At 47.0% G+C, this 22,491-nt stretch overlaps 10 protein-coding genes across 10 annotated transcripts; 8 read left to right on the forward strand and 2 right to left on the reverse strand.

The window, feature by feature from the left end:
* Positions 1–79: 79 nt before the first annotated feature.
* N7517_004712 (major facilitator superfamily domain-containing protein) lies at positions 80–2,179 on the forward strand (the record flags this gene model as incomplete). The annotated part of the gene is made up of 11 exons (XM_056722442.1): positions 80–322; positions 372–463; positions 514–641; positions 703–857; positions 914–959; positions 1,010–1,265; positions 1,322–1,355; positions 1,409–1,659; positions 1,710–1,834; positions 1,888–1,941; positions 2,001–2,179. 11 exons carry the CDS (start codon positions 80–82, stop codon positions 2,177–2,179), a joined length of 1,563 nt encoding a protein of 520 aa, XP_056578692.1.
* Positions 2,180–3,039: 860 nt separating this feature from the next.
* N7517_004713 (uncharacterized protein) lies at positions 3,040–4,542 on the reverse strand (the record flags this gene model as incomplete). Its single annotated transcript, XM_056722443.1, has 3 exons — positions 3,040–3,212; positions 3,275–4,159; positions 4,224–4,542. 3 exons carry the CDS (start codon positions 4,540–4,542, stop codon positions 3,040–3,042), a joined length of 1,377 nt encoding a protein of 458 aa, XP_056578693.1.
* A 735-nt stretch (positions 4,543–5,277) lies between these two features.
* Positions 5,278–5,721, reverse strand: N7517_004714 (nuclear transport factor 2 family protein; the record flags this gene model as incomplete). The annotated part of the gene is made up of 1 exon (XM_056722444.1): positions 5,278–5,721. One exon carries the CDS (start codon positions 5,719–5,721, stop codon positions 5,278–5,280), a length of 444 nt encoding a protein of 147 aa, XP_056578694.1.
* Positions 5,722–7,669: 1,948 nt separating this feature from the next.
* Positions 7,670–7,900, forward strand: N7517_004715 (uncharacterized protein; the record flags this gene model as incomplete). Its single annotated transcript, XM_056722445.1, has 1 exon — positions 7,670–7,900. One exon carries the CDS (start codon positions 7,670–7,672, stop codon positions 7,898–7,900), a length of 231 nt encoding a protein of 76 aa, XP_056578695.1.
* Positions 7,901–9,464: 1,564 nt separating this feature from the next.
* N7517_004716 (uncharacterized protein) lies at positions 9,465–10,026 on the forward strand (the record flags this gene model as incomplete). The annotated part of the gene is made up of 2 exons (XM_056722446.1): positions 9,465–9,473; positions 9,619–10,026. 2 exons carry the CDS (start codon positions 9,465–9,467, stop codon positions 10,024–10,026), a joined length of 417 nt encoding a protein of 138 aa, XP_056578696.1.
* Positions 10,027–12,125: 2,099 nt separating this feature from the next.
* N7517_004717 (uncharacterized protein) lies at positions 12,126–12,497 on the forward strand (the record flags this gene model as incomplete). The annotated part of the gene is made up of 2 exons (XM_056722447.1): positions 12,126–12,170; positions 12,237–12,497. The coding sequence occupies 2 exons, from the start codon at positions 12,126–12,128 to the stop codon at positions 12,495–12,497; spliced, it is 306 nt and encodes a 101-aa protein (XP_056578697.1).
* Positions 12,498–13,284: 787 nt separating this feature from the next.
* On the forward strand, positions 13,285–13,566 carry N7517_004718 (uncharacterized protein; the record flags this gene model as incomplete). Its single annotated transcript, XM_056722448.1, has 1 exon — positions 13,285–13,566. The coding sequence occupies one exon, from the start codon at positions 13,285–13,287 to the stop codon at positions 13,564–13,566; it is 282 nt and encodes a 93-aa protein (XP_056578698.1).
* A 1,015-nt stretch (positions 13,567–14,581) lies between these two features.
* Positions 14,582–15,102, forward strand: N7517_004719 (uncharacterized protein; the record flags this gene model as incomplete). The annotated part of the gene is made up of 2 exons (XM_056722449.1): positions 14,582–14,624; positions 14,804–15,102. The coding sequence occupies 2 exons, from the start codon at positions 14,582–14,584 to the stop codon at positions 15,100–15,102; spliced, it is 342 nt and encodes a 113-aa protein (XP_056578699.1).
* Positions 15,103–17,012: 1,910 nt separating this feature from the next.
* On the forward strand, positions 17,013–17,255 carry N7517_004720 (uncharacterized protein; the record flags this gene model as incomplete). Its single annotated transcript, XM_056722450.1, has 1 exon — positions 17,013–17,255. The coding sequence occupies one exon, from the start codon at positions 17,013–17,015 to the stop codon at positions 17,253–17,255; it is 243 nt and encodes an 80-aa protein (XP_056578700.1).
* Positions 17,256–19,579: 2,324 nt separating this feature from the next.
* N7517_004721 (uncharacterized protein) lies at positions 19,580–22,333 on the forward strand (the record flags this gene model as incomplete). Its single annotated transcript, XM_056722451.1, has 1 exon — positions 19,580–22,333. The coding sequence occupies one exon, from the start codon at positions 19,580–19,582 to the stop codon at positions 22,331–22,333; it is 2,754 nt and encodes a 917-aa protein (XP_056578701.1).
* Between the last annotated feature and the right edge of the window lie 158 nt (positions 22,334–22,491).

Below are 22,491 nucleotides of genomic sequence, written 5' to 3' on the forward strand. Positions count from 1 at the left end.
CTCATCAGGATCGGTGTGGTAGGACTGCCCAACTTGAACTGTCTTTTTACAACATACGAACCTATCGCTGTACCGCAAAATGAGTGAAAATAAGGACACCTATGTTGGACATCCAACAATTGATGACTCGCAGTCGGAACTGAAGAAGACCAGCTATACATCGAAAGACCCCGAGGTGGAGCAGTACTTATATGAAAATCTGGATGTGCGAGTAGGAGATTCAAATGAGTTCCTCGCGTACACTCAAGATGAAGAAAGACAAGTGAAGAGGAAGATAGATTGGATTCTTCTACCATTATTGTGCATGTGCTATGTTCTCTCGGTATGGTGACTATTCCTGCCATCCAAATAACGAAGCTGACAATTCAAAGTTTCTCGATAAAACACTCCTCAACTATAGCAGCATATTCGGCCTTAAGCACGCATTACACTTAGAGGGATCAGATTATAGTTGGCTTGGAAGGTGAGTTCCCGTATCTTCTCAAAAGATAGAGCATATTAATGATGATATAGTGTCTTTTATATTGGATATATGGTGGGATCTATGGTATGGTCCAATCTTGTGCGACGTTGGCCACAGCATGCCGGAAAGTTTATTTCAGGTGCTGTGTTCACCTGGTCCTGTATTACTCTGCTCACGCGTGAGTCCTTCTCGTCCCCAATACTGCAGGTCTCCCATTCTGACCTGATTATCATATTCAGCCCTGTGCGTCAACTTTGCCGGAATGGTCACCGTTCGATTATGTCTCGGACTGGTGGAGAGCATCATTGGGCCCGTATTTGTTATTGTGACGAGCAATTGGTGGACTAGGCCTGAGCAAGCATTCAGGACTGCATTTTGGTTGGGCGGGACTCCGGTCAGTGATTGTCCTCAAATGTTAGAAATTATGTTAACCTTGCTCATGTTTCATAGATTGGCAACTTCTTCGGAAGACTGATTTCCTATGCACTTGGATCGAGTCCGTACTCCCAGCGTTGTAAGAAATATACGACTACTAACCTGCTTTAGTGCACCCTTCATTTCCTACTTGGAAATTATTTTTCGTTTTCTTCGGCGCGCTAAGCTTCGCTTTCTCCTTTGTTCTCATTTTCTTCATGCCAGACAATCAGGCAAATGCACGATGGCTAAGCGAGAAAGAGAAGAAGATCGCGATTACGCGAGTAAGAGAAAACAATACTGCTTCTTCCGATAATCAGTGGAAATGGACGCAATTTTGGGAAGCTCTGCGGGATCCTCAGACAATCCTTTTCTTCATCACCGCAGTGTAAGTGTTATATCCTGGCTATGATGAGATATTCTCTTACCTCATGTTGTGATTAGTGGAAACACCATGCCGTCTACCTTTGCTAGCCAGGTAAGTGTACAGCAATTTTTTGCTTTGTATGTTCAAAAGCTAAGACAGCCAAGTTTTCGAGTCAAGTCGTCCAGGGGTTTGGATTCTCGACCCTCCAAACCACGCTTGTTTCCACTTGCCCAGCTGCCGTTATTCAACTATCCACATTCTTGGTATTCTCATATATCGCCTCTCATCACAACAACATTCGCTTGTGGATTTCGATAATGGTATCCATCCCACCATTGATCGGTGCATCGTTGCTTCATTCATTGCCTCAATCAAATCAGGCAGGAAGATTGGCTGGCTATTATCTCACATACACGTATGTCAAGATATCTATCAAAATCTGGGTATTGCTTCTAACTCTTTTAGGCATTCGATGTCTTTTACTTTGAATACCGGCCTAATGGCCTCAAACTATGCGGGCAACACGAAAAAGTCAACGGCGAACGGTATCATTTTTGCTGGCTGGGCTGCTGGTCTGGTTGCAGGCCCCCGTTAGTACTATCTCAGATAGGATTAAGGTGCCAGGTACTAATTGCTGTTACAGAGTTTTTCCTTGAAAGTGAAGCACCAGCATACATGCTTGCTTTCAAAATGCTAAGTAAGTTGATATTCCTCCCTACGCTCATGATTGCTGACTTACGCCAACGTACCTCGTAGTGGGTTGTTATGCTCTCATGGTTATTATTCCAATGCTTCAGTTATCATGGTACAAATACGAGAACCGGCGGCGAGATCAACTCCTTCAAAGTGAACAAGGATCCCCAAAATCCGCTCGATTGGAATTCACCGATAAGACAGACTTTGAGCAATGGGAAACCTTTAGGTACACTATGTGAGATTGGAGATTATATTATGCACCGCTAGCCAAGTCATTGGAGCTAGTCTGCACATTATCCCCATGTAATGCGCACCGCACTTTGGAGATCTGACAATGAATGATCTATTCACACATGCTGGGATGCGGCAATCCGTTATATATGCGTGATGAATTAGAGCGCCTATCTGACGAATATCATATTGCATCACATTGACAATTTGCCTGAATATGCGGGCTACCATCGAATACCTGATAAATATCTTTTGACCACCATGATTCATTTCCCACTGATTTCGCATCCAGATTCTCATATCATTCTCTCTAGCCTCCATGGTTTAAAACCCAGTGATATCGTATTTTATCATACCTTTCTGTTGTACACTTCCCCACATTGTATTCGTCAACATATATAACCTTAGACCCTATAACTTCAGATTATTTCATAGAATTCAAAACAATAAATACTGATGATAGATACACTTTGATATCGAATGATGAATATGTAGCTGCTAATTGAAAAAGATGCCTAAATAGCCTGTAAACAGATGGGCTTGCCCCAAAGATTATCAGTTAAATTTACATATATCTAGAAGACAAGAGTTTTCACGAACCCATACATTATTGGAAATACATTAATTAAGCGAGATCCTATGCCCTTCTTTCGTTGTGCAATATGTCAAACAGTATTATACTAGGAATCTACACTTAAGGTGACGAAATAATTGAATAGAGAAACCGATAGTGTAGATTCGATAAGCGATAGATAGATAAAGGGGAGAAAGAGAGAGAGAGAGAGAGAGAGAGTAGGGTAAACTTATGGGGATCTGTCCTCTATAGGATCATTGATCAGACCACAATGGTCCCAACAATTATTCATGATTAACAAAAGTTCACTTGTTCGACGGTCTCCCGGCGAAGGACTTCCGCATCTACTGGAAGCAAGAAGCCCGACTGAACTTGGTTTGCAATAGCGGCACCAGCTAGCATTCGATACCCGGCGACCGATCCATAAATCCCGCGTAACTCGTCTTCCGAGTAAGGCCACTCCGATCCTGTAAGTTGGAAATCATTAGTAATCTGAATCTAAGAGCACTGGACTCTCATTTCCACATACCACAGTACCAATTTGGCCTGCCTTTAGGTGTCGCAGCGACGATGCGTGCGAGAGGCACCTCAGTGTGAAGGGTTCTCACTCCATTTATGGCATTTCCATGCTTGTCTCGCACAATGTCATCTGTTTCTCCGATTGTTTTGATGAATGCACTCGCTGGTGGGATTGTGCCATCGCAAATCCACTTGACCACTGACTCAAAGACAGCATGATAAATGAAGGAGTTCGGGAAAGTACTCCATTGAGCGCCCTTGAGATCAGCGACGGCCAAGCGCTTCAAGTCGGTCACTGAAGCGTACCGAGACTCGCGATGGGCCATTCCCGCAATCTCGTACAATCGAAAGCAATCACTATCGGCGCGGCGATGTCTTGTGTCTTTCACCTGGCCACTCACACCACAAGGGAGCCGAACGGATGGGAACTCGGATTCTCCCAGAAGCTCAATGATCTTGGCAGGTGCACAGTCCGGAAGTGCAGCTCCGCCAGATTGGCAAGGAACGTATCCTTCAAAAGGATGGGAGCTATCTGGCAGCCGCAAGTGCGACGAATGGGTGATAAAACGCCTTGTCAGTCCGCCCGTCTGCGATAGACCGCTGAGAACAACCCAACATGCTTTAATGCCCAACTGCCCTGACCTTAATGCGTACGAGGCGGCCGCCAGAATTTCGGGAGACTGCAAGGTTGCAGGCCACCATTTGGCTTTGAATTCATTGTAAGCTTCGCTCAAAGTCTCCTTTGATACATCCGTCACGAAAGGAATATTATCGGCAAATTCATCGGAAGTAGGACCTGGGATGAAATGTACTTGTTCATATCGCTCAGGGTCAACATCCTTGATTTTACTGATGGCCGATGGAGCCTGGGAGTCAACTTCCAGCCAAGCGTGGCCTAGGGAAGTGGTTGTCAGCCAGTTGTAATGATGTGATTTGTCAATATATATATTACGACTCACCATTACGCATAAGCCAGCGGTTGGTGTGACGCCAGATACTGGTTCCACCCCACAAGTGAGACGGCTCCTCGACAGCAAACCCGGAGAAATTTTGAAGATCTGCCGGACGACGAAGTAGAAGGCGTGTACAAAATGATTCACCTTGAGCGACTCCGGAAATCAAAAACTCTTGACTGATGTAACCGTACTCAGGGAGCAGGTCCACATGATAAGACTCAAGCAGGACCGGCTTTGAGGCTTCGGTCTCTGTCAAGTACGAAACATTTGGTTTGGGGATCGTGAAGATCTGCAAGGGAACTTCTTCAATCGCCATTTTCATTGATGAGAGTGGGTAATGGAAAGGATAAAAGTTTCAGAGACGATCTTGGACCAGAAGAAACTGGTAAAAAATAGCAAATATACTACCACCGGTAGAAGCTTGAGTATATTTCACTCACGGAATGGTTAATTATTGCATTCTCAAGTACCTGGGGAGAGACCATCCCGCCGTCTTATAAACCCGCCAAGCGCACCTGGGCAACTATAGAAGTGGATACCTTACCCGCCGACAGCATCACGTGCTTAGTCGGTTCTCCGGTCACCTGACACTATCGGCAAATCGTTTGGTTCGGCCAATCAACCAGCCCCTTCCAATCCAATAACTTGAAGTGCAAATATGCTCTACAAACACAAGTCTGTAAAAACTAGGATCGATCCGGTAATATTATAAATAACCCTTTCCAGCGTTATTATGGTGCATTGTATATTCGATTGCAGCTTTGACCAACCCATGAGACTTTTGTCAAAGACTCATTGTCAACTTCGGCGAAGCAGAAATGAGCTATCAAGTACTGGATGTAGAAGTCAACGAGTGGCAGTCTGCCCGAGGGTTGGTACGAGTGGAAAGACGGCCATTTTTGGCGATAAAAGTGGTCACTATCGGCCCCCCCTTTTTACGGAGTACATATTTGTAATCTTAGGCCATTCTCAAACATCACCCCATGAATTCAATCCTGTTGTCCAAAGTACTGTGACGATTACATTGGTCATAGAGCCTGCGAATCCTTATTCTATACTAACACCCTAGCGCCGCATTCACTGCAGCCACATCCCAGTAAAACGGCCTGATTTCCAGTATAACCCCCATTTCCAGGTCCACAGTGATGGCCTGACAGAACGGAAAATCCATCTCATGCCCGGTCGATCGCACTCTCAAGTGAACATTCGATAACACCACAACACGGTCCGATCCAGGGCGTTCAAAGATCTCAGGGTTCTGCACATCCACGATATCAAAGTAGTCCCCCATACGAGTGCTCCAGTCCTGCATTCCTTTGGGTCCGATGTAGACGCCGGCGTACGGAAGGGCGGGTGTCTGCTCCAGACGCATATCAGGTGCGAGCGTGGCGGCGATGCCGGAAAAATCACGGGCTTCAGGGTCAGCAGACATGTATGCTCGTTCTGCTTCGTAAAACGCATCGAGAACCGCACGTGGTGTGTATCTTGGAGTAGATACCATGTTGCTCGTATGTGCCTTCGTGGTGTGGTGGTAGAAGTATCGTTCCGCTTTGATGGGGCGGGTCAATTTGAGACGGAGTATGTTAGGAGAGGTGAAAAGGCCATCTGATCTACGGATATCCGCGCACTTTATATCCGACAATAGTTTAACGTACTTTGTTAGATACTATGGTTAGTTACATACATGCTTCCAAGATAGTTATAGCGGATTACTAATCAGATATCGGAACCTTCCCGCAGCCAAGGTTGCAAGGTTGGAAGACGACACTCGGAGTAATAATGGGAATAATGACCAGCGGCACACACTTGTTCTACTACCAGCAAACTTTTAGCTCGCTACTCTGGGTACTATGTCTCCGGTCGCTTTTCCTACTATGTAACTAACCTATGTAAATAATTGTGGTATTCCTATATCCCTATAATTAGACGTCGGCAAACCCCACAAAGCCCAAAGCCCAACCCGCCCCAACCCACTAATGGGCCCGGTCATTAGGTCCTAATAAGCACCAAACAATATAAAAATTCTGACAAAAGTGACTTTTTTAATTACTATGTTTAGACCCTGTTTCTAGCCTTTATCCTGAGGTAAGATTTTATTATTCTAATCGATTCGGTATAATCTATTAGTTAAGCTTATATATCACGTTTGAGAACGCGAGAAAACACGATATTTAGATAAGTTATACATTATAGAGAGTTATACATTCTAAATTTTTATAGTATATAGCGACTACAAGACGCCCTTAATGGACTATCATGGGGGCCTTATGGGCCCCCACGAATGGGCTATCAATTAAATTCTAAGCATTGAAATATGAAATTAGTGATCGAATCAGTATGTTCTATATATAAACGCCTCTAGAAGTGAGAAGATTTCGCTTTGTTCTCACTTTTCGTCGAGTTTACGCTTTAGCCTCCCTCTACAAAATCTCATTTTCGTATCAATTATGCCTTGACCTCCAATCTAGCAGGTGAAATAAATAGGCCAACAGGGAGTGTCGGTGATTTGAAGGCTTGATGGTACCATAATGAGCCGTGGAATTCTAGGGCTATTCACAATGGTAACTAATCATGTATCCTTAATTTCATTGGAAGGAGTCTGAGATCAGTATGCTATGTACAATCGAAGTTTAATTAATTAGTCCTTAGGTGTGTTCCTGATATAACGTAATTTGATAGTAATGTGATATGATGAACACTCTATTGGATGTTGGAATCTTTGTTGAACGGATGTCCCCGAACTACATATAGTCATCAACAAATCTCACTTTCTCCTTAGTTTTTCCTAACACTTTCCTCTAATGGTTCTTTATCAACTACCAATTAGAAGTCAATTATGACCTGTTGTCTCTATATTATATCAATATATTATATCAACATAGCCAGTATTGCAGGTATCATGGCGCGAGAATGTGGATATTCGTCAGGCTCCCTAACCTGGGCAGTGTCAGTGTCTGGTTCTGAAGAGGACAGTCTTGCCTTTATCGCGAGAACGCTCGTTCTATCGTAGCAATTACTATTCAAGCTCTTCCCCATTACTTCTCTTTTCTTCTTTCATTTTTCCTTCCACGCCAGTTTGAGACATCTTAACCAACAACCATCAACGTAGAACCACTACTACCATGACCAAAATCTACGACAAAATAAGGAGCTAAGAATATGTGTTGGTTTTATAGATTCCCACATACACACCCATCACCGTTCAATTGAGAATACACACGAAAGCAAGATACTACCGACCACTTCATTCTCAAGTGAAATTTACCCCATGCCCTTGGCCCTTTGTCACCAAGCTCGTCTCAACACAAAATAACGAGAACGAAGTGGCCGAACAACAGCAAATTCTGGGGGTTACTGATAGGCAGCTACAGGAGCCGAGGGAGCTGAGACTCCGTCGACATAAATGGGGTCGCCGGCACCTGCAGGTCATCGTGGAAACTTGCTCGGTCATGCGCTCAGTGCGTTTAATTGTGGCCCAATACGCAAGAACCCACAACATACCTTCAACGGACGGACTACGGCAGATGGAACATCGAATAGATCTCCTGCTCCGGAAGCTGGATCATATCCGGGTCGAGGAGGAAAACGATGGAGCCATCGAGCAGGACCTGCTACGTCAGCTTGTGCAGGCAATAAGGGGCTACGAAAAACGAGGCTCATGGGACGTTCTGCTCGGCTAGGGATATTCACTAAGTTTTCAATAAGATCGACCCTATGCACAAATTGGAAGGATTCTCAGAATGAAGTTATCCACCGAACTGGACGAACGCATGCCCTGACAGGGTTGATAAGTGAATACGCCCACAGCCGACGCGTCGTATCTACCCACCTCCTAGAGCGTCGGATGATACTTCTGCTGAACGAAATCCACCGCCTGCAGGACAATCCGCATATAATAGAAGCCTACAGGGTGATGGGGAGTAAAAATCCTCTTACCCATATATCTAATCTCGCTTATTAGTATTATGTGCAATTTCATCGTCGACTCCAAGCAAAACGGACCGCCTTGTAGATTGCTTGCTCCTGCCACCGAATACTGCCTCCCCTATAGATGGTCGCGTATTTCTGGAAGCCTCCTTTTTGCCTCTTTATTTCACAGCCACTCAATGTATATAAATCGACAAATCGCATTTCGCTTCCAGTTTTTGTTGATGTCATTCTACAATGGGCCTTCATGAGATATCACTGAGACGCCAATTATAGCCTACTACCTCTATCGTGTAACTATAACTATACCTAGTGTTGCAGGCACCAAGGCATTGAGGAGGACATGGGTCAGGGTCTCGGAGGTTTGCAGCCTTGCTCTTTGTTTCATACCGTGATAATCGTGCCTTCCTCGTGGAAACGGCCTTCCTTGTGGAAACGCGCCGTGAATCGTAGTAATTGCTATTAAAACACCTCCCAGCTACTTCAATTTCTTCCTCCTTCCTTCTTCCTGATCCACCTAATTCAGACATTTGACCTTGAGCCCTAATCCGCAACCAACAATCGTTGATGTATAATCTCTACATTCATGGCCACTGTCTGCGCCAAATAAGAAGTTAAAAAAGGTCCGGTGTTTCGTATGCTATCCCTACAAACAGAATAGTCACAGAAACTGAATAACCGGTCTCTACATCCTTGTCATACCTCCTACCCACGATGCTTAGTTTTCAACTCTGTTTCAAGCATTCGGCTGACAAGGATAAAGCGGCCGACCTTGACCCTGCATATCCCAACCTGGAGCGACTTGGGCATGGGGCATCTAACCCAGCTGCGGATTCGAAGAACTACATGGGATAACTCACGCGAACGTGTTGTGCATCAAGCGCTTTGGATGGAACGCTTGGTCCAAATTTCGATCAACCAATTGCTCCTATTACAATCAGTGACCACCAATCGAGATGATCCCGCCAGGCGCTGAGGAGCTTCTTGATTGGGCCCTCGAGTGTTCGATCTAGAGACTACTTCGAGGAGATTTCAAGAGGGGTTGACTCAGGGTCCTGGCTATTTGAAAGGTATGGTTTCGAGGGAGGGAGGGGGTAATTTTAAGTAAAACGACCAGAAACATGTGGAAATGAAGGACTCAAAGACCAGGGTTTACGGAGATGATAATCGCAACTTCCTCGGGGAGGCGCGGTTTCTAGCGTACCTATTATTATATAGACTATTCGCTTTTGATCACCTCTCCTTCCTTCCTTCCTCACTACTTCAGGCGTCTCACCCTAGCCCTCAGTCCACTTGAAGGTAAAATCCTATTTGACGATGAGAACGGTTTACAACAACCCACGGAGCTAACAAAACCGGGTTAAGTTGCACAGAAAGCCTTCAAGTCCTTTTCAAACCAACTGAATAACTTGTCTCAGATTCTCATCGCGAGTAAGATACAGCCCCTCCTCCCTCTACATTCCGTTCTCAGCCACGTCTCAACCATGAAGCTGAAAAGGAGAAGGCGGCCGCCTATAGGCCGATCCCATCGCCCGACAACACCGAATTGGAAGACCTTATGAGACTGAGATACCGGAGCACTCGTCGCGCATATCGTCGCACATCCAAACTACAAGATGCAAGAGGGGTTATGCGCTCAGTTGCTTGCTATGGTCGTGGCTCAACATGCAAGTGGTCATCAAGCACCCGCCTCCCTGGCAGACATCCTGTGGCGACTAGGACGGCGGGTGGGGGTCTCCTCCAGCAGATGCTAGACCTGCGCGGGCAGGAGCTAATTGATCGCCGTCGCGAACGGGCCATCTGGACTCATGTTGCATATAGGATGTCAAGAGGGTGTATTGGGGGTTCTTCTCGGTGGACGCAACGACAGATGTTTTGATGGGAACACAAAGATGAAGGACATGGAGAGATACAAAGATTCAGCTTTATGAGTAAGTTGTCCTATTCTGAACGTATCAAGTTGCTAAGAGTCTAAATTGGTTGGCCCTTACCCACTAGTCCGCGGGCATTGATACTACTATACCCGTCTTAGTCCAGAGTCATATTGGACCTCTGGATATGCCTCGCCTACCTTTCCACCCACCATTAGTGAGATACAATGTTGATGCACCCGCACGCCAACCACAGAGGTGACACGAAACATAATGTGCGTTGGATTCATCTCGATGGAATACTTCGGCTGCGAGTGAGATACCCCTCCCCCAGCCCTTGATAATCTGCTCCTAATCGCAGTTTGAGCATGAAGCTGACCAGGAAGAAGTGCAAAGTCTTCAGCGGATCTTAGGACTAGGCATCCAACACAGCTGCGTATCAGTGCAACTCGTCGCCGTACCACTCGGTGAAACGAGGCATTTGGAATCATACTTCCCGTTCAACCCTCTCTCCATCAATGCGCCGCGTACAACCAGCCACAACCTACTGAGACCCTGTGGACAGCTATGAGAAGACTGCAGGTCCTCATCAACGAGACCATGGCCCTACGGCCCGAGGGGCCCTCATGACCGGGCGACGGAACAATGAATCTGGATTCGACTTTAAGAGGTATCTGAAGAAGAAATCGGTCAAGTTTATGATTAGTTGGGAGGAAGAATGAATTTGCAAAACAAATATAAATATAATGAAAGATTCCAGCACGGACATTTCGAACTAGACAGTCTCTATATAGTAGGCTAGGGAGTGTTGCTTAGTTGGATTATATTCATGGATCCATCTTCGCATTTTATTAGTAGAACTTTCAGAATAGCCTCTTGACCGAACGCGGAGATACTTTAAGTCTTTCTCCCGTAGGCCACTCCCATTTCCCTATGACCGCACAAGACCTTAAATTGAAATTTCCAATTTCTGCCGTGGGGCCTCCCACTTCCTACACATTGTCAAACATCGAGCCCTTATAATTTCATTCAGATCATCATTTAGCAGCTCTCTATTCAAGATCACTTTGTGCGCAGTGTAGCCATGTGATTGTTTAGGTATCTAGAGGACAACGAGGGCTGTTTGCCGTTACCTATAATATGCAAATGCTGGTTAAATTTCACCAGCCTTGGTATTTCCTCAAGGTGACAGTCGCACCTTCCTCGTGAGCGTGTGACGTGCTTTCCCTATATGGACTTTTATTCAATGTGCTCTCTCTCGACGTTTTCTCAGCTATCACGCTAGGCTCACTGCAAAGCAGAAAATGTATGATCCCTCCGGGGAGGTGCAAGGTCTACGAGAAAGAAAGACGCTAACGAAGCCTGACTGTCTTACAGATCGGCATGTTATCAACTCATCAAAGCCTGAGGAACCAAGCCAAAGTCTGATGTCTTCGGAACCTGCCTCACGAGTAGGATACACTTTATGACTTCGATGTCTCCCAACTGCCTATCAAACATAACGCTAACTAGCCTAAAGGGGGTGAAAATACCCTGATTGAGGTATCGGGCGATACGCAGGTCGAGCGCTTGACATAGCTACGTATACAGCGTCCTTCGAGCGATGAGACATAAGGCCCCAGCCTCCATTCACGCGGCAGGAACAATCATAGGTGTATATACGACCGCGACCACGCGGTACACCCCCCCCCCCCCCCCAATACATACTGTAGTTAACGCGGAGAACCGTATGATCGTGTTTCTTATTGAGACTCGCCGCCTCTCGGGTGAGGAGAGATATCATCGCCACCTGGAGCGCCAGATTTGGCGTCGGGTCCACTAAGCTGTGTAATCGCCCAATACAGCGCCCTAGAGCTCGGACACCTCCACAATCATTCGCATTTTGCACTAACATCGAATTCTGTATGGGAGTCGTTCATTGTACATTGATAGAACTGTGGTAGTAGCTCTCTGGGCTGACCCAAACAAGGCCCCTTGGCAATGGACGCGCCTTCCCTCGTAGCCCTGTGGGAATTTCCATTTAACGTGATCTCTCTTGAATTTCTCTTCCTCCTCTGAATTTATCTTACTTCTCACCCCGTCCTTACCCACATTGATATCTATCAACATGACGCAATTTCCACAAAGCATATCTCGAAAGCCTACTTCACTAGTAAGATACACCGTATCATATTGCGTTGATGTTTCCCGATTGGCTATCCAACGCCATGCTAATCAGGCCAAGGTGTTGAGCGAGAGACCGATCCCAGCGCCAAGCGATGTACAGCTAGAGTGCCTAAACAGGCTCCGTATCAACCAAACTAGACGAATTCGCGCTCTGCGAAAGAGAATAAGTCAATACGCGCACAACCGGCGGGTGACATCTACCCACCTCCTGGAGCGCCGCATGGTCCTTCTGCTGAATCAAATCCACCGCCTACAGGCGGAGGATCGCTATCGCCGTCACGAGGAGAGTCAGATATGGCGCGAGGTCCGCTGATTTGTGGAGTCGGTTATCATCATCTCCCGCACCGTGGAGCTCTCGGCAACCCTAAACCCTTCACTACAACATTCGACAGTCTCTCTTCATTGGTCATGGATTTCAAGATGAGCTGTCTGTGGCGACATAAACAAGAACCCTGTCAGTTTTCTTAGTCTAGCACTTAGCTTTTACAACCCATTCAATCAATCTCACTTTACACCATGCACTTCATCATAGTCTCCTTCTGACAAACCCATTACCCTGGGACCTTGCCTCCCTTCTCACTTTCCTATGAAACTTGATCTCGTCTGTATATCTTGCATTCGCATTCCCAGCATTAAAGTGTCAAGATATGTAGAAGGTTGGTACCCAGTTATACCTAGTACTGGAGGACCAGTTTAGCTTCATCAGTCTTTTACTTTCCTCAGGGTGACAGTCGGGCCTTCCTATTTAAAACTGGATGTTTCTTGCTCTACACTAGGTTCTCTTGGAGATTATCCGAATGCTGTTCTCTTCTCGGCTTTATTTAGTCCTTACGTCAAGCTTCGCTCACTGCTCCAAAGGTACGACCCCTTCGACGACGAGCAGGATGTACGGCAGCAGGAGAAGTTAATGATGAGTTGTGATTTTACAGTTTAACTTTCACCAACCCCTCGGATATTAGCCTACTTTGCAGACCTGAGAAGAGTGGACAGCGTCATCAGTGAGATAATACCACCCTCTGCGATTGGTGTTTCGTGCCCAACTAAGTCTCAAACATGATGCTAACAAGGACGACGAAGTGGCCAACCGAGGACCAATCTCAATGCCCACTCAAAGCCATCTGGAGCAGCTCTCACAGCTGCGGTTGCGATCTACCAGGCCAGCACGCGCCCATCGAGCCATCATGGATGAGGCGTCCAGCATTCTACGGTCAGTGCCAACAATTATGCGCTCCTATGCAGACAGCCACCACCCCGCTTCGATTGGCATTTTGCTGAGTCTGGAACGACTTATGATGGTGCTACGTGGTAAGTTACAGTGCCTCTGGGCAGAGGAGCACCTTCATCGGTGCGCGGAGGGAAGAATCTGGCGCGAGATTTGTTAAGAGTACCAAAGGAAACATTCAGGCGTGGACCATGGCATCGGGGTCTTCAGCCTCGAACATATCAGAGGTCAGGACCGTTGGATTTATTGCAACAAAGTCGTATTATGTTTGTTTGTTTGTCTCTCATCTGTAGAAGCTTTGAAGTGGTTCTTTACCTTTATATGAGCCACAAAGAGAACCCATTGACCTTCAACGGTTTGCTACAAGAAGCAACTCTGCTTCCCCTGGAACCTGATTATTGCATTCTGAATATATGCAATTGGACCACTCGCTGTTCAGGTAGGGTATCGTCCAATGTCACCTTCATCTTACTTTTCAATACCATCGTTGTTCACCCACCCCTCTGTCAAGTATTATTTTATTCTACATTATCAGTTATTGCATATTCGGTATATACTCTGTCCGTATACTCATCTTTAAATGATCGGGATATCAAGTACGTTGGTTTCCAATGATTCATAATATATTCAAGCAATATTAAGCTTCACAAATCTGGGTCCTTCCCCATAGTGACAGTCGCGCCTTCCCCGTGACATCCTACTTTCTATTATCGACATAGAGCAGATCATTATTTCAATACTTTCCGATAAACTTCTAATACTCCCTCCCCAACATACTCACAGTTACTTCGCAGACTGGCATTGAGCATAATCTCAACGATTAGCAACCAACACAACATAACCAAACCGTGTACCAGTGAGATAGACCCTCTCCACTTGGTATTCCGTCTTAACTAAAAGGCTAAGAAGGAGGAAGTGAGTGACAATAGGCCAATCCCCGCTCCCAACACAGATCAGTTTGACCTACTCAGATAGCCCTCAGAGGCCTTTATACATAGCCATCAACATCTTTGACTTTGGTTTGACTTTTCACTATGATCATTCTTCAACCAGCTCTACGAAATATCATGTTTATATCAATTATGGCTTGTTCAGTATATAATCCATCAGTAAATATAACTTCCAGAGTACAAGGATGCTGAGAAAGTTTGGTTCACCAGCTGTGGTCTTTCCCTATGAAGGTGGTCTCGCTGCTTCCTCATTATGGCGACCTTTCGGGTATGAAATGCTATTTAAAATCCTCGTTAATAATTTTCTTGTCTCCCTTCTGTCTTCTTCCCCATTCTCGTACTTCCCACGCACATATTACCACCAGCTGGTAAGGTACAGTCCCTTCAACGATTTGATTTTAATACCCTTCTAGCCCATCCTTTTACAAAATGCTGACAGGGAATAAGTGGAGGACATTCGGCCGATTCCGACCCCCAGTAATGAGCGGCTTGAGGTGCTAATCCGGGTTTGGGTCCGGCGCACTTGGCGAATCTACGCCCGCAGGGACACTATGCGACTGGCAACGGAGATAATGCGGCGAGTGGAGGCTTTGATGGGCGAGTACGCCAACCGTGGGGAGGCTCCGCATGTACACATTCTATGGATGTTTGAGAGGACCATGCAGTCTCTAGCTCTCAACATGATGTGCCTACGGGCCAACGAAGAGGCTGCTCGTGCGTTGAAGGCAGATATCCGGAGGGACTAGAAACCAAAAATGCCGTTGAACCTTTATGAGATGGCGCTCAGCTCTCTATATTCATAGGCAACAGGTTTCACTTCGCTTTCACTTTACATTCCGATCATGTTCAATCAGCCCTCCACTGAATACTATTTTGATGTCAACAATAGGTTGCTCACTCGAGAATTCATCGGTAAATGCCTAAATTTCAACAGTATACGGATGCTGAGGAACTCGGGTTAGGTGGCTGCCGCGCCTTCCTGGCGAAAACGCACTTCCTCTAGTATGAGATTATATTTAAGATCCCCTCCCCCTGATCCTCTTCTCCTTTCCTCTTCTTTTTCCACTTTCGTTAGTCAAACGTCCTCAAACCCGGAACTCATAATCCAAAAAAGAGAAATATCACCCCCTACAACAGATATTTGCCACGAGACATAAGGCTGACTAGCTCTCAGTGCTTTGCAATTTGAAACAATTGCATAAACCCCCTTTGAACCCTTTTTTTCTTCCTTTGCCCAATATCAGTGAGATACAGCACTCTCATGTAACCTCATTTGAACCAGAAAGCTGACAATAAACAGTGGCCGACCAACGGCCGATCCCGGTACCCAACGATGGCCAGCTCGAAGAACTCACTCGGCTGCGCCGCCGGGCAGCTAGACGAGCCGGAGCTTACCAGGCACTATTGAGGGAAGCATTCGACATCATAGGACGGGTCGAGGCAATCCTTTTGTCCGGCCCCATGGTGGACTATAGATATTCCGATGGTTGGATCCTCTGTGCATGCGAACAGAGAATGCTTCAGCTCGTCCAGCGGGCTCTCATCCTGTGGGCCCAGGAGATAATCGACCACTGCCGCCAGCGACAGATCTGGAGAGAAACAAATGAAGGTCATATGTGGTCGGAGGGCTGGACTGAAAATCTGATGAATAAGAATGCAACACGGCCCTGGGGAGCGACATTGAGCAAATCATGAGTCTTTGTGTTCCAGAAAGCCAATTCTAAAATGGATCTTCCTTATCAACTTGAGGAACAATCAATTGCCTATGTCTTTCTGCCAATAGAAAGCATCACGGCGCCCTGCGGGCTACGCGAGTGCACATTGCAGATATTCGTTGCTGTACCCAACTGCACAGGCATTTTCACTTGGTCTCTCTTTCTTCCTCCTACCTCAGCTTCCCGTCCGTCTTCAGCTCTATACTCTGCGGCCCACACTCCGGTATGTAAGCTCTCTATGGGCTACCACAGAGAGGCTGGACACCTGCGGAGCCCCCTAGACTTCCAGGCTGAAGAGGTCAATTATCGTTCTTTTGGACGAGGTATATGGCGACAAGTGTACTGATTCGATGAGTTGTGATTTTCCAATACACAATCATTGTATTGGCGTTGCCAAGGGCGGATGCATTTGCACACAGAATACAGGAATGTTCCACCCAGGGTCATGGTCAGATGTGGCCGTCCTCTAGCGATATGAACGGGTGATGATGGGTCTTTTCCAATCTACGGTGGGCCTACAGGCGGAAGAACGATACGACCGTGCTGCAGAGGAAAAGATTTGGAGAGACGTTAACAAAGCTAACATCTCGTCCACGGGTAGAAAGTCCTTCCTAATAATCTTCTTGTCTTGCTTCCTTATTTCCCATTCTAATACTTCCAGCCCACTTCCCATCAACAACCCTCAAGGTACAACCCCTTCGATGATTCCTCTTCAAAACAATAACTTGAACCTCTTCTTTCCATAGGCCACGCGCTTCCACGGTGACATCTCAAAATTCTCAACCCTGTCATTGTAACTCAACCGAAAGTGAGTTACTCGGGCTTCTAACCATTCCTTTCATAGAATGCTGACAGGGAATAAGTGGGGGGATCTTGGCCAAATCCGACCCCGAATGATGAGCACCTAGAGCTGCTAACCCACCAAGCCAACTGAACAGCAAATGGCCACAGCTCCGGTCGGGGTACAGTACGGTTTCTCCAGTGAAAACCAAGAATGGGTCCCACCACCGCGGAGAGTCAAGCTGTCCGATGAAGGCGTGTACATGGCATTCAAGACCATGACAGCAGTGGAACGAGCCGATACTTTCCCAGGGGACTTTGACAGACACGGTCACGTCCGAGCCACGCGAAACCCCGAAGACCCCACGCCCAGCTTTCGTCCGGCGCACTTGACGAGCCTATAACTATACGACAAGCGAGATGAAAAACGCCTGGACTCGGGGGTTTGATGAGCAAGTACAGGAAGCGTGGCCATGCCCCGTCTGTACCCGTTCTATGTATGTTTGAGATAACTAAGCAGTCTCTCGATATCAGCATGATGGGTCGACCGGTTGAGTAAGAGGCTGCTCGTACGTTGGAGGCAAATATCTGGAGAAATGTGGGATAAGGAGCTCAGTCAAGGACCGCCACTCTATTCTACGATATTGGCTGTTATTCGCCATCACTATCATTCCGTGGCAATTCCTGTATCGAATCACAAGTTGAGCGCCGGCCCCGACTACACAGGAATGTCGTCACTATCACCATCTAGGATGCATAGCTGGATTCCCTTGAGGCATGTCGCATCTTGAAACAATCAGGAACTCTTTATGAAACATCAAGAATACAATGACATATTTATCGTGGAATTTCCATATCAAGGTAATGGCCACACCTTCCGCGGGAAAGTGCGCTCTCTGGTAGCAATTGCAACTGCAGGTCCTCTCTATCGGTTAAGGATTTCTATTTCCAGCGTTACCCATATTTCCACATTCAGTACCATTGACCGTGGTTACATGCACAGAAGCTACATATGACCATTTCCTCGATGAGCAACTTTGGGGACAAAGCAATAATCTAAAGCAGATGGTATATTAGCTCATCCTTACCACTCCTCTACAATTTCGAAACACTATGCACCTAAGGCCTGCCGGGCGAGGCATTAGGGCAGTCTCTTTGATCAGTACGAGTTCAAAGCAGCAGTCATTGCCGAATGTTTCAAGACCACTCCTCTCGAGGCGGATCATCAGCGGCTGGATCACCAATAGCCAACTGTTCAACATGAATATGCGGTGGTGTGGTCTTCAAGTGTGTTTGCGAAGGCCACACACGCTTCAGCGGCCCTAGTGGAGGCCGCTACTACCAAAGGTCAGATACACACCGTCCACATGATGTTCTATTCCCAAACGCATCTCGAATACAAAGCTGCTAAGAAAACGACTACCCACACTCGGCCGATTACAGTTCTTCACAATGCCTAGCTTAATATTGTTAGCCGGGTGTCAATTGAGGCTCGGTGCGAGTATACGCTCGTGACGAAACACACTAAGAGGTTTCTTACATCATGCATTCTGCAAATCTTGATAGGCGTCGGCGATCCAACTCGATGGAGTGGCTGATACTCAGCCGGTTCCGGTCTCACACAACGACCAGCGAAATCTGCACCAGGCGAGCGCATCTCCGCAGACGGATACTGAAAGAGGCAGGCAGAATCATACCATGATCAGACTCCAATAGCCCTGTATGCCAGACATACACAGAGTTTTCCTGTCCATGTGCTGTGAAGCCTCGAGCAGAGGATGTAGTCAGTAGTTCCAATATCTCTCGTCCGCTAGGCCAAAGAGGAACATTCGGGCGCATTGGAAGCGGATATCTGGAGCCAGCTAAAAACTGTCTGAACAGTCGACACAATGGCCATCAGAGTCGTTGGACTCACCACTTCGGCAACAGGAAACACTTCCTGTCGACAAGTTGATTTTGTGTCTTCGTAACAAAAATATGTAGCTGATGCATTGAAACCATGTCATTTACAGACGCGACATGTCAAATATATATAACCTTTGCTTGGAGGTCGAGAGCATCAAATCTAAAAGCCAAGTTTTTAATAAATTTCTGTATCTCTGATCTCGAGTTAGGTTTGAAGTAGGAGCATTATCTAGAGTTATGTTACCGGTTTTGATTTACGGTCCTCTCCAGCACTCTAATTTCTAGATGGGAGGTATCCATCCCTTTTACGCCAGGATTGACGAATATTTCCACGCCTAGAATCGTTCCAACTGAACACAGAACACAAACCCTTCTAATTTCTCGATGTATAAGCAGAAGTGATTGCCGAAATTGCAGCCCGAGATCGCGCCGAATGCCCGCTGAGGCCTTTTTTAGCGAGTCGGGCCGCACTAACGTTCGGGATCCACTTTATAAAGTTACCCCACACCGGCGGCGTTTTCAGCCTCCGATTGGTAGGTCGCCGCCGTATTGATGGGGCTCCGCTTCTGAGGTTCGCTCGGGTGACTTTTCTTTCATCTCTCCCCATGGCATTGTGTCCTCTGGTTGAGCAGTATTTGCGGGGTTGCTCGGTATAGATGAGACCGAGTATTGCATCACTATTGGGAACTCGGATATTACAATTGTTTCGGTTAGCAGTGGCAGGATTTGCAACATGGCTACCCTTCTCGATGTGCTCAAAATTTTTAAATTCTTCTTTGACATTCAGTTCACTCACTTTCATTCCCACAAGGCATAACACACCATGCAAATTTCTCGCTGTGGCATTCATGGTTTCCATGAAGTGCTTGGAATTGACACTGATGAGATCCGCTTCTACTGGGCAATCAAGAGCGAAGACCAGGATGCCGTTCAAGTGGCGTATCGTATTGTGGTGACAACCGATGCGACAGATTTTGAAGCAGAAGGCTCAGATCAATCCAAACTGGTTTGGGATTCCCAACGCGTTGAGAGCAACGAACAAAGAAACATCACCTGCAAGCCCTCCAACGGCTTCCACTCCACTTCCAGTCACTTTTGGCGGATCACAGTCTGGGATCGAGCCAACAATGTTCACCACAGCTCGATCAACCACTTTTTTACAGCTTATCCGCGGTCCAACCTTCTTCCCCCGTACAGTATGAACCAGACATACATGCCTCACAGCAGTTTGATCTTTAAGTCTTGGTTTGAAGACGAGGCAAATCGCTGGAAAGCTGTTTGGATCGGGAATGGAGGAGACAAGCCCATTTATCTGAGGAAGTCCTTTGACTTGGCGCGAAAGCCAGCTCGAGCCATCTTGTTCGCATCGGGCCTCGGCCATTTCAATATGTCGATCAATGGCCAGCCAGCCTCCGACCATCGTCTCGATCCAGGTTGGACCAATTATCACCGCCGTGTCCAGTTTACATCCTACGATGTGACAGAGCGTCTTGATGCAGGTCGGAATGCACTGGGTGTTCATCTTGGCAACGGGTTCTATGCTGGAGACAAAGGAGGTGATGATCGATTCTTCTGGCCAATGTACGAAGATAATACATACGTCCGGTACGGCAATGAGCTTTGCTTCTTTGGTGAATTGCATCTTTTCTACGAGGATGGCGAGCACAATGTTCTTATCTCCGATGCTTCTTGGAAAGTGAGGAAGAGCGCTACCACACTTGCCAACATTTATGCCTCCGAGGACCATGATAGACGTCTCTACCCTTCAGGCTGGGATTCTGCTAGTTTTGATGATATCGAATGGGCACCAGTCAAGCCTCTCACCGGCCCGAGAGGTCATCTTTACTACCAGACCCAGCCTCCGGTTGTGCTGCATGAAACCTTCGAGCCGCTCAAGATTCATAGCCCCAAGAAGGGGATTGTGTGCTATGACCTGGGTCAAAATTCATCAATCATGGTCAAAATCGCGGTCGAAGGCAAGGCGGGCTCTCAGATCATTGTTCGATACTCGGAGACTGTCACAGAAGATGGGACCGTTTTGATGCCCGATCCTCTGTTCAAGGAGTTCGAGACAGGCGTCTTTTCCAAAATAACCCTCGCTGGTACTGGCAAGCCCGAGATATGGGAGCCAGACTTCAGCTTCACGAGTGCTAGATACCTCCAGGTAGAGGGCGTGTCTTTGGATGCAGGTGACGGATTGCCAATCATTCATTCTGCGGTTGGTCGTCACATCTCATCCGCAGCGAGAAAGCTCGGATCTATGACAACCGACAAAGACGATGTCAACTCGTTACTGAGTGCCCTGTATTGGTCGTTCAGCAGCAACCTCTTCAGCTACCACACGGATTGCCCACAGATCGAGAAGTTTGGCTGGCTTGAGGTCACTCACCTCCTGGCACCGGCTACACAATACATTCGTGATATGGAGTCCTTGTATACCAAAATTTTGGACGATATCCTGGACAGCCAGGAGGCTAGTGGTCTCGTGCCAACGATGGCACCCGAAATCCGGTATATGTGTGGTCCTCTGCATGATACAATCACCTGGGGCTGTGCAATTTGTCTGCTGCCGGATATTCTACGACAATATTATGGGTCCACACACGTCATCCCCAAAGTCTATCCCGCTGCAGTTCGATATATGGAATACATGCAGACCAAAGAGCGCAAGGGGGGACTGATTGAGCACGGACTCGGCGACTGGGGTCGAGGCATCGCCTTCGGCAACAACCAAGCAAATATCGAGACAGCTGTTTACTACCGGTGCCTCCAGTGCGTTGAAATGATGGCACGCGAGCTTGGCAAGCTCGAAGATGCAGAGAGGTTCAAACAGTGGTCTGCTCGCATTTACGACACCTATAATCGGCACCTGTTGGTGACCGATGACCCCTCGCGCCCCTATGCCTATTACACATCCCTCGACAACTACCCAGAAAGAGACTGCGATGCAATCGCCCAGGCAATGGCGTTGCAATTTGGTCTGGTGCCCGCCGAGCGCCACAGCGACGTGAAGGCGGCGTTCCTGGACGATGTAGCCGATGGCAAGATCCGCGCTGGTGAAATCGGACTGCGCTTCCTCTTCAACACGTTGGCTGATGCAAAGCGTCCGGATCTCGTTTTACAAATGGCGAGACAGGAGGAGCACCCATCATACATGCGGTTCCTCCGCCGGGGAGAGACAACCCTCCTAGAGTTTTGGCAGGATGAATGCCGTAGTAAGTGCCACGACATGCTGGGAACAATTTACGAATGGTTCTATGCTGCTGTCCTTGGGTTGAAGCCTATTTCAGAGGCATACCGCACCTTTGAGATTGATCCTCCTTATGAGTCTGAGTTCACTCATGTCAAGGGGTCTGTCGATTCTCCCTATGGATTGATTTCGATTGAGTTCACCCGAACTGAGGATATCTCGGTGAAACTGGACCTTCAGGTGCCGTTTGGAACGACTGCTACTGTTAAGCTGCCGGTCAATATGAAGCAGGCTGAGGTTATCGGTGGCAAGGAGGAAACGAGATCCGTCGATGGGAGAGAATTGGACCTCACCCATGGAATGTACACTGTATTTATTCAGCTATAGATAAATTACGTACCTAGAATGATAGAATTTGCTTCCCCGGACATACCCAGGTATATTGTAGCTTCACACCCTTCCGTTGCCCAAGAAGCCGAAACACCTCACCCACCAAAATCCTTTCCCTACCAGACTATTGTCTATACTTTATCTCCACTATCAGA

This window comes from Penicillium concentricum (genome assembly GCF_028827145.1).
Source record: "Penicillium concentricum strain IBT 3081 chromosome Unknown utg000002l_segment0_segment0, whole genome shotgun sequence".
NCBI lineage: Eukaryota > Fungi > Ascomycota > Eurotiomycetes > Eurotiales > Aspergillaceae > Penicillium > Penicillium concentricum.